Source organism: Gymnodraco acuticeps, unplaced genomic scaffold (assembly GCF_902827175.1).
Source record: "Gymnodraco acuticeps unplaced genomic scaffold, fGymAcu1.1, whole genome shotgun sequence".
In the NCBI taxonomy this organism is placed as follows: domain Eukaryota; kingdom Metazoa; phylum Chordata; class Actinopteri; order Perciformes; family Bathydraconidae; genus Gymnodraco; species Gymnodraco acuticeps.
Window position 1 is genome coordinate 2,821,495 of NW_022990042.1, and position 14,010 is coordinate 2,835,504.

The window sequence follows — 14,010 nt, forward strand, 5'->3', positions numbered from 1 at the left end:
GGGGGAAATATAGTGTCAATGTGGAAGCATTAAAACATTATGCAATTAAAATGAATGACTCATACAAGTCTCAATAATACTTCTCCTCATTCCAGTTTGTATCTGGGGGCTCCATCCACACACATGCTGGTAACGGGATTTGCTATGAGCTCTGCTGAATATGACCGTATCATATAGTGACATATACATATTTGGGAGTGTTTTTCATGCGCACTTTAGTAATATTTGTATTGAGGTTTTTCATGTCCAATGGCAGAAAACAGCGAACAAGCGGCTTCCCTTCCTATTCTCATGTCATGACAAAGTGCTTCCTCCAGCTAACGTAAACTCGCTGTATGTGGGACTTCCATGGTGTGGGAGGGCGCTCCATGATGATGAGCCTGCTAGCAGCCTTTGAGCAGAATAGCTGTGTGGAGCTAGCGTGCTACCGAACTGTGCAGTTCATTTTCGGGACCGCACGATGAAGAACATCATGAAGTATTATATACTTATTCCGCCTCAGCGTTTTGACAACATCATTGGGAGCTAGGGGCGTCTTTTTTCCTACACGGCGGGTCCGTCCCGACCCCTCGGTGTCATTGTTTGGATGGATTAACGTTAGAGCTAGCCCCTCTGTTTGAGACTTCCCGAGCGGGCACAAACGGGACACTCGGCTAGCCGCTGCTAATGATTCTGCTGGAACATTAGCTTGGCAGCTAACCGGTTGGCTAACTGACAGAGGTAGCTTTATATTTGTTTTTGTCATGGTTTGTTGAATGTTCGCGTTCCTTGTTTATCAAAGCAGCTACCCACTTACTTCCACGACACATGGTCGGGTCGCACCCTTTTATTGAAGTAACGTCAGTGTAACATGGTTATGTATCAGGCGAGGTTTTTATATTGTAGATGACATTGGTCTGCTTACTGAACTTGGCTAGCATGGTAAGCTAGCAAGCTAAGAAACAACACCTAACACACCAAGCAGCAGCACAACATAGTCGAGATGTCTGTCAAGCCCAGGCTAACAATCTACAACTAAGCCATTCTTTACTAACGAGTGGGTAATGCTTGTTCGTTAATGTGTTTGTTTACATTATTTTTGTCCCTAAATTCGACATCACTAGACATGTCTATCGCTGCTCTCCTTGAGTTAACATGGGTTTAACACATAGACTGTATATATAAAGGTTTAACACCACATCACTAAAGCGAAAGTTTCTTTCATACGTGTTTGCGGTCTCTGATGTGATTACACGTTATGTTGCCTTGCTAAAATGATAATAATTAAAACAATACAGTCAAATGTTGAATTCATGCTAGTTTCAACGTTAGTTAGCCAGCTCATTTGTTATAAATGTGTTGCTATCTTAAATTACTATACATAATGGCTATGTGCAGAGGTGGAAGAAGTACTCAGATCTTGTACTGAAGTAGAAGTAGAAGTACCAGAGGGTAGGAATACTCTGTTACAAGTAAAAGTCCTGCATTCAAAATATTACTCAAGTACAAGTAAAAAAGTATTAGCATCAACATATACTTAAAGTACCAAAGAGTACTCATTATGCAGATTGGCCCATTTCATATATTATATGTTTTGATTATAATTATTGATAATTAAAGTGTTATCAAAGCTGGTAAAGATGCAGCTAATTTTAATTACTTTATATACTGCAGGGTAGCTTGTCAATTCTCATCAGGTGTAACTAAAGTCTGATTTAAATGTCTTGATTATATTTCACATCATTAATCCAAATCTGCAAAGTATCTAGAGATATTAAATAAATGAAGTGGTGTAAAAGTAAACTATTTACTCAAGTAAATTACAAGTCTCTCAAAATTGTACTTGAGCACAGTACTTGAGTAAATGTAATGAGTAACTTTAACCCACTGGCTATTGGCAATATGGTTAGCTCAAAAACAATATGAACAATATGCAGTGGTGCTACAGAGATTCCTCTGTTATGCAATTTTGGAATTTCACAATATGTTTGGCATCCCATGTTAAATTGGTGAAGTGTGTATTTAGAATTGCTGCCTCTATGCAACTCTAGCATCACTTAGGTCAAATGGTTACCACAAGCGTTTTGCATTATTGTGCACAGGTCAGTGGTTCTTATATAATTCTGCTTCCTTCTTTCTGGCAGTTGGTCGGCATCGCTCATCTGATAATTACCGGGCTCTGAAAATAGCAGATTTGTGACGACCATGCCTCCAAGGCCCTCCTCAGGAGAACTATGGGGGATGCACTTGATGCCCCCCAGCATCTTAGTGGACTGCCTTCTGCCAAATGGCATGATTCTCACGTTGGAGTGCCTCCGGGAAGCCACGCTGATCACAGTCAAGCATGAGCTATTCAAAGAGGCCAGGAAGTACCCGCTTTACCATCTGCTGCAGGAGGAGAGCTCCTACATCTTTGTCAGTGTAACCCAGGAGGCCGAGCGGGAGGAGTTTTACGATGAGACCAGGAGGCTGTGCGATCTCAGGCTCTTCCAGGCCTTCCTCAAAGTCATTGAGCCAGTGGGAAACAGGGAAGAGAAAATTCTCAACAGAGAAATAGGTATGGTTCTTCAATTATTATACAGTTACAAACACCTTACTGTGCTTTACACTAATATAGTGTAACAACCATTTGCCTTGGCAATGTCATTACCAGCAGAGAGGACTATACATAACACTGTTGGCTGGAAGAGAACATTTGGTACCTCTTTATGTGGATGCACAATGAATATATATATATATATATATATATTAGGGCTGTCAAACGATTACAATTTTTAATCAGATTAATCACAGCTTAAAAATTAATTAATCATGATTAATCACCATTTGAACTATGTCCAACATATGCCATTTCTTTATGTATATTGTTGTGGGAATGGAAAGATAAATGAAAGAAGGCGGATATATCCATTTAACATACAGTATCTATGTTTATTATAACATTGTTCTGTGTGTCAAAATGAAAGACAGCCCACACACCTATCAATCATCAAACCGTGGGGTCTTAATTCATTACGTGTTGATTTCTATCAACACGTAATTTTGTATCGATGTATATAGAGATGTACTACAGCAAAAGTATTCTCCGTCGGAACTTCCTGCAACAACACCACGCCGTTATCTTGATTCTGATTGGCCAGAAGACATTATCAAAGATGTTCTATCGAGAAGACGATCACTACGTGACAAAAGTTTTCAAACCCGTTTCTAGTCTTCGGTATTTCCAGACAAGTGGCTACTGAAATCAATCTCACTAACTTCTGTCTGTGCAATTTACTCCGCGCGAGTTGGCGGACTTTATTTTGCTTACTTTAACATCATTGTTCATGGTGGGGCTAAGCCATTTCTTGGTATGGGTGTAGCCTACCCCAGCCATACCCTGGCGCTGCCACTGGTGGGATGTATGGGGCGGGCCATTCTGCGCATGCGTTAAATGCGTTAAATATTTTTAACGCAATTAATTCAAAAAATTAATTACCGCCGTTAACGCGATAATTTTGACAGCATTTATATATATATATTTTAAAATATGGACTAGTTTTCCATAGACATCGCAGTAAACAGAATATTCAACAAAGGCAAGAAATGTGAAAATGTCAATCTTAAAAAGTATTGTGGTGCTGCAGAGAAATCTCGGCCTACAAACCGTATTTTATAGTAAAAACACCCCCGTGTTAGGTCCACAACCCTTTTAAAATATCACATCATGATCATTTTAATATTTGTTTTAATGATGATCTGAACTATGTTTAAATCTAATATTGCAAAACATATTGCGCAATTGCAATAACAGAATCAGAATCAGAATACCTTTATTAACATATATTCACAAAATTCACATTTGTTACAGCAAAGTTCAAAAAGTACACATCTAGGTAAAGAAAAATTTGTAGCATTATCAGATTTGAGAAAAAACAAGTGTAGAATGTAGTGTGATAGCAGTCAGATATCAGTAGTTAAAACATTAGTAAAAGTATATATCAGTCAATATAATCGCCACAATTATTTTTCTCCAACTTGTGGAGCCCTAAAATCTAGGCTGAAGTCGAATAGTCCATTTAGCTTAGGAACCTTCCTAAAGGAGTGAAATGACCCGGAAGTCCCTCAGTGGCAGCCATGATAAGAGCCGTTCCAGTTCTCTAGATCAGGGGTTCCCAACCTTTTTTCCCAAGAGCCCCCCCAAATGACTCCTGTTGGAAGTTGCGCCCCCCCCCCCCCCCCCACACACACACAAGGGGGGGGTAGCGGTAATTAAAGTTTAAAAGTCTCAAAAATGCTACAACTACTGTAACAAACTAGATGAATGTGAAGTATTTTGTTAAAGGCGGATGAAAGCGTAATTAAGGAGCACTATTGGAGTGACTTTGATGGTTATTGGACTCAGGATTAATTCATTTGGATTCCCGCTGTATGAAGAAATGAAAGGACGGCGCAAGTGGAAACAATTCGCAAAGGGATTAAACTGTTTAAAACACATGCTCAAAGTAAGCCGGATTTTGCCGATGTGTTTATGTGGATTAAAAAATCATAATAATCCACAAAATGGAGGAGACAGATCTGATCGGAGCAACTGTGACAGAAGAATCATTTATATTGCAGAACAAATTATACATTTCTGTCTTTTTATGCCTATATTAGCTACTAACTTGAATTTGTATTCAAATTAATTAATCAATTATTTTTTATATTTTATTGTAATGTAGAGACAAGGCTTTTAGTGACAATCATGTATTGCCTTACAATTATATGTAAAAAAAACAAAACAAATCTAAATATAATATTTGGCCTCAAATCATCTGAGGCCCTGCGATCTTTGCCCCCCCCCCCCCTAGTGGGGCGCGCCCCCCAGGTTGGGAACCACTGCTCTAGATGATAGGAAATGAGGTTTCAAACTTCCTTTATAATCTCCTTTAGTTTAGGAACCACTGGACCTCCCTCACCGAAAGGAGAGGAGAAAATGCTGCCCCACAATCCCTTGCAGCTGCAGCATTTGCGTCACACAACAGTCGGCCGAGAAATTATATCATGAAAGTTACGGTGCTTATTAAGCTTTTTAAAACGGTAACTTGTTTTGAACGATTTTTGGATTATCCGACCGCAACCCTAGTCTATTGAAACAGATAATTCCTTAGTGCTTAGTTTATCTGCACGCAGCTCCTTGCCTCCATGTACCAGGATGCATTGCTCTGAAGTGGCGGCACATTACAGCTTCACACTTTTCAGATTGTACGTTTCACATTAAAGCCTGCCTTAAATTCATTCAGCTTTGGGCTTTTCTGGCTGCATTTTCTCAACAGCACACTGGCTCTAATAAATAGTGCTGAATATCCAAATCAGCCAAAACACTGTACAATGCATCATCTTCCATGACATCCTCTACACTCATGTGTGGAGATTACATTGTTGGTGTTGGAAACTAGTTTCCAATGTGAACAAAGCAAACAAGGAAAGTCTGTTTATTTAATAACTTTGTTTACATAATTGAAATTACGACAAGGAGGTTTTTTTTTTTTTTACGCCCACTGAATATCCAGAGAAATCTGACCTGAGCTAGTTTGTAGTTCTTCCTTGCCAGCAATTCTGTCACAATCTTATCAAATGGCCCGGCTGGATGCAGGAGAACTCAGAATTGTTGCTAAATATAGCACAAGCTAAGGAATTTATTACTCCAATGGACTACATTTGACACCATCATCAACACCGATGGATGTGTGAAAAAGTGGCAGATTTCTATTTGTGATCAGATTGCAGCGCAGTGACGTGTCCTAAAACCCGGAAGTAAGCTTCTTCCGGTTACTCGTCAAAAACGCAATGCCGTTTCTCCATAGGATTTTAGAAAATAGCTGGAAATAAGGTCTGTGGTTGAGACACATTTAAGAGACGGATCACGTTTTGTTCAGTCGGATAATATCCACATGTCTACCCTAATTTTATCATTTTATAATCATAAATCTATCGATTAGATTAAGAATTGAAAGTAAAAATGTACCACAATATATTAAATGTATACTACAGTATATACAGTGGTGACTAAAACATACTTTGATATAGGTGTATTAGTATAAATTAGATGCTAATGCTACATTTCACAGTTAAAAAGGATTAGGTAGCTTATAATGAATAATGAATACGCCATGGCTCACATGTCCCGACAAAGAAAATGTTTTATTAAGCATTAGTTTTTCCTTTCAGGTTTTGCGATTGGAATGCCAATATGTGAGTTTGATTTGGTGAAAGACTCAGAAGTGCAGGACTTCAGAAGGAACATTTTAAATGTTTGCAAAGAAGCCATAGACCTCAGAGACTGTAACGGACCCCACAGCAGAGCGCTGTACGTGTACCCCCCCAATGTAGAATCCTCTGTGGAACTCCCCAGGCACATCTATAACAAGCTAGATAAAGGTAAGACATTTTATATGAGGCAAACATTCACACTTTTGCTATGTGCACCTTTTTTCTGTGTACAAAAGACATTTCTTCAATCTCTTTTATTTCCATCCCTCAGGTCAAATCATTGTCGTCATATGGGTGATTGTGTCACCCAGCAATGACAAGCAGAAGTACACCCTGAAGATCAACCACGACTACGTGCCGGAGCAGGTGATCGCTGAAGCCATCCGGAAGAAGACGCGCAGCATGCTGCTCTCCCAGGAGCAGCTGAAGATGTGTGTGCAGGAGTATCAGGGGAAGTACATCCTCAAAGTGTGCGGCTGCGACGAGTACCTGCTGGAGAAATACCCTCTGAGTCAGTACAAGGTAATCTGATTTAATCTCACTGCGTCTGATGCTATTGTATTTAGGAGAGATACACGTCGCATTACATTATCATCCCACATAAATATGCCTGGCATTTGTCACATGGAATTTGATTTAGGAGAAAAGGAGCTGACTCCAGAGTAGATTGTACACCCGTCATAATCTATAAGTAATAAGAGCAAATGTTACAGTAATGCTTATTTGTACTCAAATCAAATAATAAACATGTTGACACATAGGGCTGCAACTAACGATTAGTTACATTATGGAGTAATCGGCAAATTAGTTTCTCAATTATTCGTTTGTCAGTCTATAAAAGATCCGAAGATATTGAAAAAGTTTTATCCAAGTTTCCCAATATCTAAGTTTATGTTTTTAAATGTTGTATTTTGTCACCCAAAGGTATTCATTTGTATATCATATAGAGAAGAGAAAAGCAGGGAATCTCATATTTAAAGGCTTTAAAAACCATACAAAAATAGTTTTAAGGTATTTTAAAAGTTAAGAATCCACCAGCTCATTCACCCAACCTTCCATTTATTTAAGGAGGAAAACAACAATGACAAAAAGGAAGAAATCAAGCTTACAAACTGATTAAACAAAACAACAAAAATGTATGACAAAAAAACAACACAAAATGAGTTGATAAATGAACCAATCATTACACAGCAATACAAAATAAATCAAAACAATACAAAATCAGAATCAAAAATCATTCTTCATATACAAACAAAGGGCACAGTGCAGATACAGTTGATGAGTAGACTGACATATTTGATAAAGAGGCACACATTTATACAATAAAAATAGTACACAACTAAGGTATAAAATGAAGTAGCAGTGAATATATGTTAGTGTTAAAAGTGAGTGAATATATGTAAAACAGTTAACTAGCAGCCAGTTATAACAATATTTAAATCAGGGGTGGGGAACCTTTTTCCTCTCAAGGGCCATTTCAATTTTTACAATATCCTCAGAGGGCCGTACAAATTATTGACCTCTGCTTAAAAAAACTAAAATCACAGCCCACTCATTTCATTCTGTGCAAAGAAAAAGCAACCTCTTAATCCAGATATCTCACCATGACTCGCGTATGCATGCACGTGCACGGTGTGGCGTGACCACCAAACAGAAAGATATGGACACAAGATGTGTGCAAATGTATTTAGACTCCTATCCATGTGAACATGATTTAAATGGGGGGGAGCTAACCTCCTCTAGGGGGGTCCGGGGGCATGCACCCCCGGGAAGATTTTTTTTAAAATGTTGATGTTAAAAGTATCAATCTGGTGCACTTTGAGAGCAACATTAGATCTATGGATACATCTCTCAACACCCATATGAAACAGAACTGTAAGCAGATTTATTTTTCTTTATGAATATTTGAGAAATCACTCTCCTTTCAAACTGTATTCTTGTTTATTAATAACAACTTTTTTTTACTGTCATATAGTATTTTATACCCGTTTACTTTATTCTCTTATTTTTTTATAACTATAATGATCATATAAAGATGTGCCTTTACCTCACTGGTTGTAGAAAAAGCTTCTTATATTCGTTAGCATAGCTAGCTAACCAGATGCTAATAACAACAAAGTTATTGACTGTATGATCAGTATGACAGATGAACAGATCGCCACTGGGCTTTCAACTAAAGACACAGACACGCAGAAACTGCAGCATGTGTACGGCTCCTTATGGGTACTGCAATTTCTGAAGTGCTGGAGCCGCGTTCTGGTGCTCTCAGTCAGAACTGCACCCCTGTCAGTCGAGACATATACCATGTGATGACACGTTAGGCTCGTGTTGTGTTCAAGGACCCTGACCTTGGCCAGGAAAAACAGGCACTCGCTTGTTTAATTTTTTTGCGGTTTAGATTTCTTACATTTTTTTCTTTTTTGCATGTGTTTATAAATTACCTCGAGGGCCGTACCAAATTGTCTCGCGGGCCGTATACGGCCCGGGGGCCGGAGGTTCCCCACCCCTGATTTAAATAGAACAAGTTGCAAATGTTATTTCACAACAGTGTTGTTACAGTCTAAGGCAGTGTTTCTCAAACTTTTTCATACCAAGGACCACTTAACCAATAAAAAAACACTCGCGGACCACCTAACTCCACAAATATCCAAAAACACATTGTTTTTTATAAATCGCCTGAAAATGGTACAAACAAGTGGCCACATGTGTGATGAAGGTGTTTATCTGGGCTATATCATGCAATTGAAAGTGAAACTTAAGCTCCCTCCATTGCGGAGATATTCCCGCGAGAGTGCGGAAAACTTTAATTAATTAATTAATTTCAAATGTGAAAATTTACCAATATACTTACGGACCACTAGGGGGCGCTCACGGACCACCAGTGGTCCGCGGACCACACTTTGAGAAGCACTGGCTAAGGTATTCAAGTAGCAGTCAGTTGTTACAATATTAAACTCTAGAAAATGTATACAGTGTATAAAATGTTTTGAATTATATATATAAGTGTTATTGCACAACAAAGTTGGAAATGTATTAAAAACGAGATATACACATACATTATTAGACATAATTAGTCCATTAGATGTCATGAAATGTTTTCTCTTCTGCCATCGATGCATGAATAAAGACGTAAACAATAAACAATCCTAATATATTCGCTGTTTATTTTCCTGTTGCTTGGTTGACTAAACGTTGCAGCTCTGTTGATGAAACTGGAAATATTTGCATGGCTTCAAAATGTCACTCTGTGTGTCCTTGGCAGTATGTGCGCAGCTGCATCATGCTGGGACGGATGCCCAACCTGATGCTAATGGCGAAAGACAGCTTGTATTCCCAGCTGCCCATAGACAACTTCACCATGCCGTCATATGCCAGGCGGATATCCACAGCCACGCCCTACATGAACGGGGAAACAGCCACCAAGTCTCTGTGGACCATCAACGGAACGCTGAGGATCAGAATACTGTGCGCCACCTACGTCAACGTCAACATCAGAGACATTGACAAGGTACACCGCCGCGGTGCTGTGACGACTACAGCGTGTTTTATTTATAGCCCCCCCGGCTTTGTTCTGCTTTGACGAATATAAAATGTGACTGTAAAATATAAATAAAATCTGTCTCACATCTTCTGTCTTGAAAGTATTAGAAGATCTTGCAAAGTGTTATGTAGTCAGTGAAAGATATCCTCAACTCTCGAAGGATTAGTAAAGAAGAAGTGTCTTTCTTCGGGTTGCTCTAGATCTACGTCAGGACCGGGATATACCACGGTGGAGAGCAGTTGTGTGACAACGTCAATTCCCAGCGTGTTCCCTGCTCCAACCCCAGGTATGAACAGTGAAGAAAAATGTGATTTCATTTTGTGTGATATTTTTTCAATTCTTTGTATTCACATTGACCAGGTGCAGGGCCCTATTCTGCTCATTTTCAGCTTCCATATTTGTATTTAGTGCCTCTACTGTGACATGTCTCCATGCCTTAAAGGTCCCATGTCATGCTTGGGACCCGTCCCCTTGTGTGTTATGAAAGTTTTTTATGCATGTAAACGGTCTGCCGTCAGCCTATCACATACATTGTTTTGGAGCGCTAGCCAATAGAAGCTCGTGTTACCTAGTGATGTCATTATATAACGGAAGAAAAAAAAGGATTTCGTTTCAGACAGAGGGGGGGGGGAGCAGTTTGGGAGAGAAACTCTCAGGAGGGTACACAGGGATTTTAGCCTTTGCAGACCATTTACATGCACACAAAAAAAAACAATATAACAGAAAAAGGAAAACCCCACAAAGCATAATAGGACCCCTTTAATGATAAGGGCAATTGAGGGAGAATTCCTCTGGGGCATTTTGGATTATTCTTTGATACTTGTGCCCTTGATAACCCTTCAAAAGGTATGTGTTGCATTTTTGGTGCTTGGTTATGCTAATAAGCCCCTTCCTATTTCTCCCAGGTGGAACGAGTGGCTGAACTACGAAATGTACATTCCAGACATCCCCTGCGCTGCCCGGCTCTGCCTCTCCATCTGCTCTGTGAAAGGAAGGAAGGGAGCTAAAGAGGTTAGCAGCTTGATCTTTGCGTTGGTTGATTTGACAACATTGTGGTTACTGGTGGTTATGACAAATGTGTCGAGCAAAACCTCCTTGCATGCATTTTTCATGAACAATAACCTCAGGGACAAGTGCGTTGCGGTTCCTGTGTCCATGTGCTTCATAATAAAAGCATTCACCAGATAAACACTTGAAGCAACAGGAGGAGGACATGTTGTATAAGCAGTGAGGGAATACAGCTCTGACACTGAGTACATCATAAACAGTGAAGCTGGATTATATACATGCATCATTATCCTGTGACCCCGCATGCGTAGGTAGGCGATTTCAATCTAGGGCTGCATTTGTGAACTTCAGATGGGAGCAGCGCTACGTGACGGCCTGCCGAAATAACGGCCCAGCCCCCTTTAGGGTGAAAACAAATAATTGGTGCCAAGAGGACAAAATAATTGTATCATGCCTAAAAGCTGCCATGTCATATATATTGCAGTCAAACAACAAAAAGATCATATTATGTATACTTTTACTTAGTATAAAGGAGGATAAAAGTAAATATCTGTGGCATCAGGCCCTCCACAGAGAGGAAGGAGATTGTATTCAATGGGACAGTGAATACTAGACGTCTGAGGGAAACACTTTATCACATTATGATGCTATTGAGGTTAATCACAGTCGTGATAATGTTATTTTTTTTCTCTCACTGGAACACACTGGGAACCGTTCACATATACAAGCTTCTTCTTATTAATTGTTGTCTGCGAGTTTCTGTAACACCTGCTAGTTCTCACAACAAATTCCTAATGTTGTAACATTAATTATCAATAATCTGTGTCTTAAACTTTCTAAATTCATGAAATGTAGCAATTTGGGTCTGGAAAATCCTCAAAAAGTCAGATATTAAACTCAGACTTTGTAGGGATCTTAATTGTATAATGTTTAAATTCAAATAAGTGCTGTTACGATTAGCTGATTTACAAAATGTTTGAATCCATTAGTCGTTATTGTTTATTTTGTACAAACATGACAGAAAGTGATGTTCCATCAATTCATCAATGATAATAACCCTTAGTTGCAGCCCTTAAGTTGTTATTCAAATCTTTTCATGCTTCTTGTTTGCATTTAATCAGTTAACAAAGGATAATGAATGGGTGGATGGGAAGTAAACCACTTCCCCTTGTTCAACACCGCACCTGTTTGTTCCATAGCCCCGAGCTGTTGCGTCTCATATCATTTTCATATGCATCATCTAAATGGTATTTTCCTGCAGGAGCACTGTCCTCTCGCCTGGGGCAACATCAACCTGTTTGACTACACCCACACACTGGTAGCAGGGAAGATGGCGCTCAACCTGTGGCCTGTCCCCCACGGCATGGAGGACCTGCTCAACCCCATCGGAGTCACAGGCTCCAACCCCAACAAGGTGAAAAACTAATGTCATCATGAACATCTTTTGTCATCATTTTAAGGGTAACAAACAGTTTGACGGACAAGTATAGAGTGGTGCAGGGACAAGTCCTAAAATCCAGAAATGTCTTAATGATTTTTTATTAGTTGCCTCAAATAAGATCTATGGTAAACACAAGGTTGGGATGCTTTCATGTTTTACTCTACGACATAAAGAACGTCAGTAAATACCCCACCGTCGAATGTCTTAAGCTTTTACATGTCTTGAAAAGGGCTGTTGCTAACAAGTGGCAAAATGAGACTACTAAACATTACGTCTTCAGCTTAGCAGTGGTGATGCACAGCAAAGCGACTGTGATTTAGTTTGTTTATATGTGTCATAAAAGCGGCGGTTGCTAACAAGATACTGGATGAGAGTACTTAGCTTGTGTACAGCCTAACGTTAGGTTTTCACTTCAGGCGATTGCATTTACGCTCTTAACAAATCTTAAAAGTGGTGTTAATACGTAGAGATAATCCTGATGAATAAATGTGTAAGTATCATAAACGTGTGTTTGCCACAGGATTTATTCCCGGGAATATTCTAAAATCCCAAAATGCTTTTTGTCGAGGGAGCCCTTGCAATACTACTTCCTGGTCGGCCTACACAAATATTCTCTCTTTTGGAATGTTTTCTCAGTGGAATAGAAAAGACATAATAGCAAACAAAATACAAATGTCTTTATGCCAAAAATACTCGCATATAAATAATAGGATTTAAATTTCAGTTACTTCAATCTTGAAATTCTAAAATGGTAGAACAACGTGGCACTAGGGGTGTAACGGTTCACAAAATTCACGGTTCGGTATGTACCTCGGTTTGGGGCTCACGGTTCGGTACGGGTTCGGTACAACAAGAAAAAGCAAAAAAAGTCCCAAATGCATAATTCCAGGTTTGTTTTTTATTTATTTTGAACAGTAGTGCAAGTTTCAGTTTAAAAATAAGGAACTCTGACATTTTGAATAATTAACTTTATTGCAGTTAAAAACAAACCACAAACAGTACCACACACACTCAGATGGCCATATTATCTATAATGGCTGAACAAAAAGGTTCAGCTGTAAAACTAAAAAGAATGTCTTGAAAATATTACAAAATAAATAATAAGATAGTGATTCAATCACAATCAATAAAAGCCGGGGTCCTCTACTATGGCAGCATAGCCGTTGAAAAACATATGCCAAAAGCTTCCGTTATTTCTTTTGGCTTTCATGTCTATTGGTTCTTAAAAACAGCGGGGATCAGCTGTTGAACTGCTGCTGTCTTTTGCCGGGCTCCAGTGATTGGCAAATCTGGGTGATACCTTCTGATATGATTTAGCATGTTTAGCGTGTGTTACCATTAGCATACCGCACCGCTGTGGAACAACGCCGACACACCGTCCTCGTCCGATCCACCGCTCGCACTCCATCGTTATTTTAGTCCACAGGGAACCCGAAATGTTCCCACACAGCTGATTTAAAAGAAGCAGGTGACCGGGGTTGCGTTCCGATAATCCAAAAATCAGCTCCTAAATTCTAACCCTATCTCCTATTCCTTGACCTCTGAGTGAAACGTCACAGGGTTAAGTGATAGTGGATAGGAGAATTCAAAAGGACTTAGGAGAAGAGACCGCGGTACTTTAGAGAATCCGAATGCACTTTCACTATCCGACGTGTTTATGATGCGCCAGCAGACGTCATGAATGTGCGTCTGCTGCTGTGGGGAAACTATGGAAACTACAGTTTTCTATACAGCGGACTACAACATGGATGTATAATAAGAACGAGGGACTACTGTAAACTCATCTAGAGACTGCACCGTGCTCTGA

At 39.5% G+C, this 14,010-nt stretch overlaps 1 protein-coding gene across 1 annotated transcript in view; it reads left to right on the top strand.

Moving 5' to 3' along the window:
* Window positions 1–337: 337 nt before the first annotated feature.
* The window catches only part of LOC117545508 (phosphatidylinositol 4,5-bisphosphate 3-kinase catalytic subunit alpha isoform), a 30,302-nt gene continuing 16,629 nt past the window's right edge, over window positions 338–14,010 (top strand). The window contains exons 1-8 of the mRNA XM_034215309.1: window positions 338–720; window positions 2,124–2,536; window positions 6,172–6,381; window positions 6,485–6,735; window positions 9,476–9,721; window positions 9,955–10,040; window positions 10,660–10,765; window positions 12,024–12,176. Of these exons, the coding sequence (XP_034071200.1) occupies window positions 2,185–2,536; window positions 6,172–6,381; window positions 6,485–6,735; window positions 9,476–9,721; window positions 9,955–10,040; window positions 10,660–10,765; window positions 12,024–12,176 (1,404 nt within the window). The 5' untranslated portion in view covers window positions 338–720; window positions 2,124–2,184. The remainder of the gene's footprint in view (window positions 721–2,123; window positions 2,537–6,171; window positions 6,382–6,484; window positions 6,736–9,475; window positions 9,722–9,954; window positions 10,041–10,659; window positions 10,766–12,023; window positions 12,177–14,010) is intronic.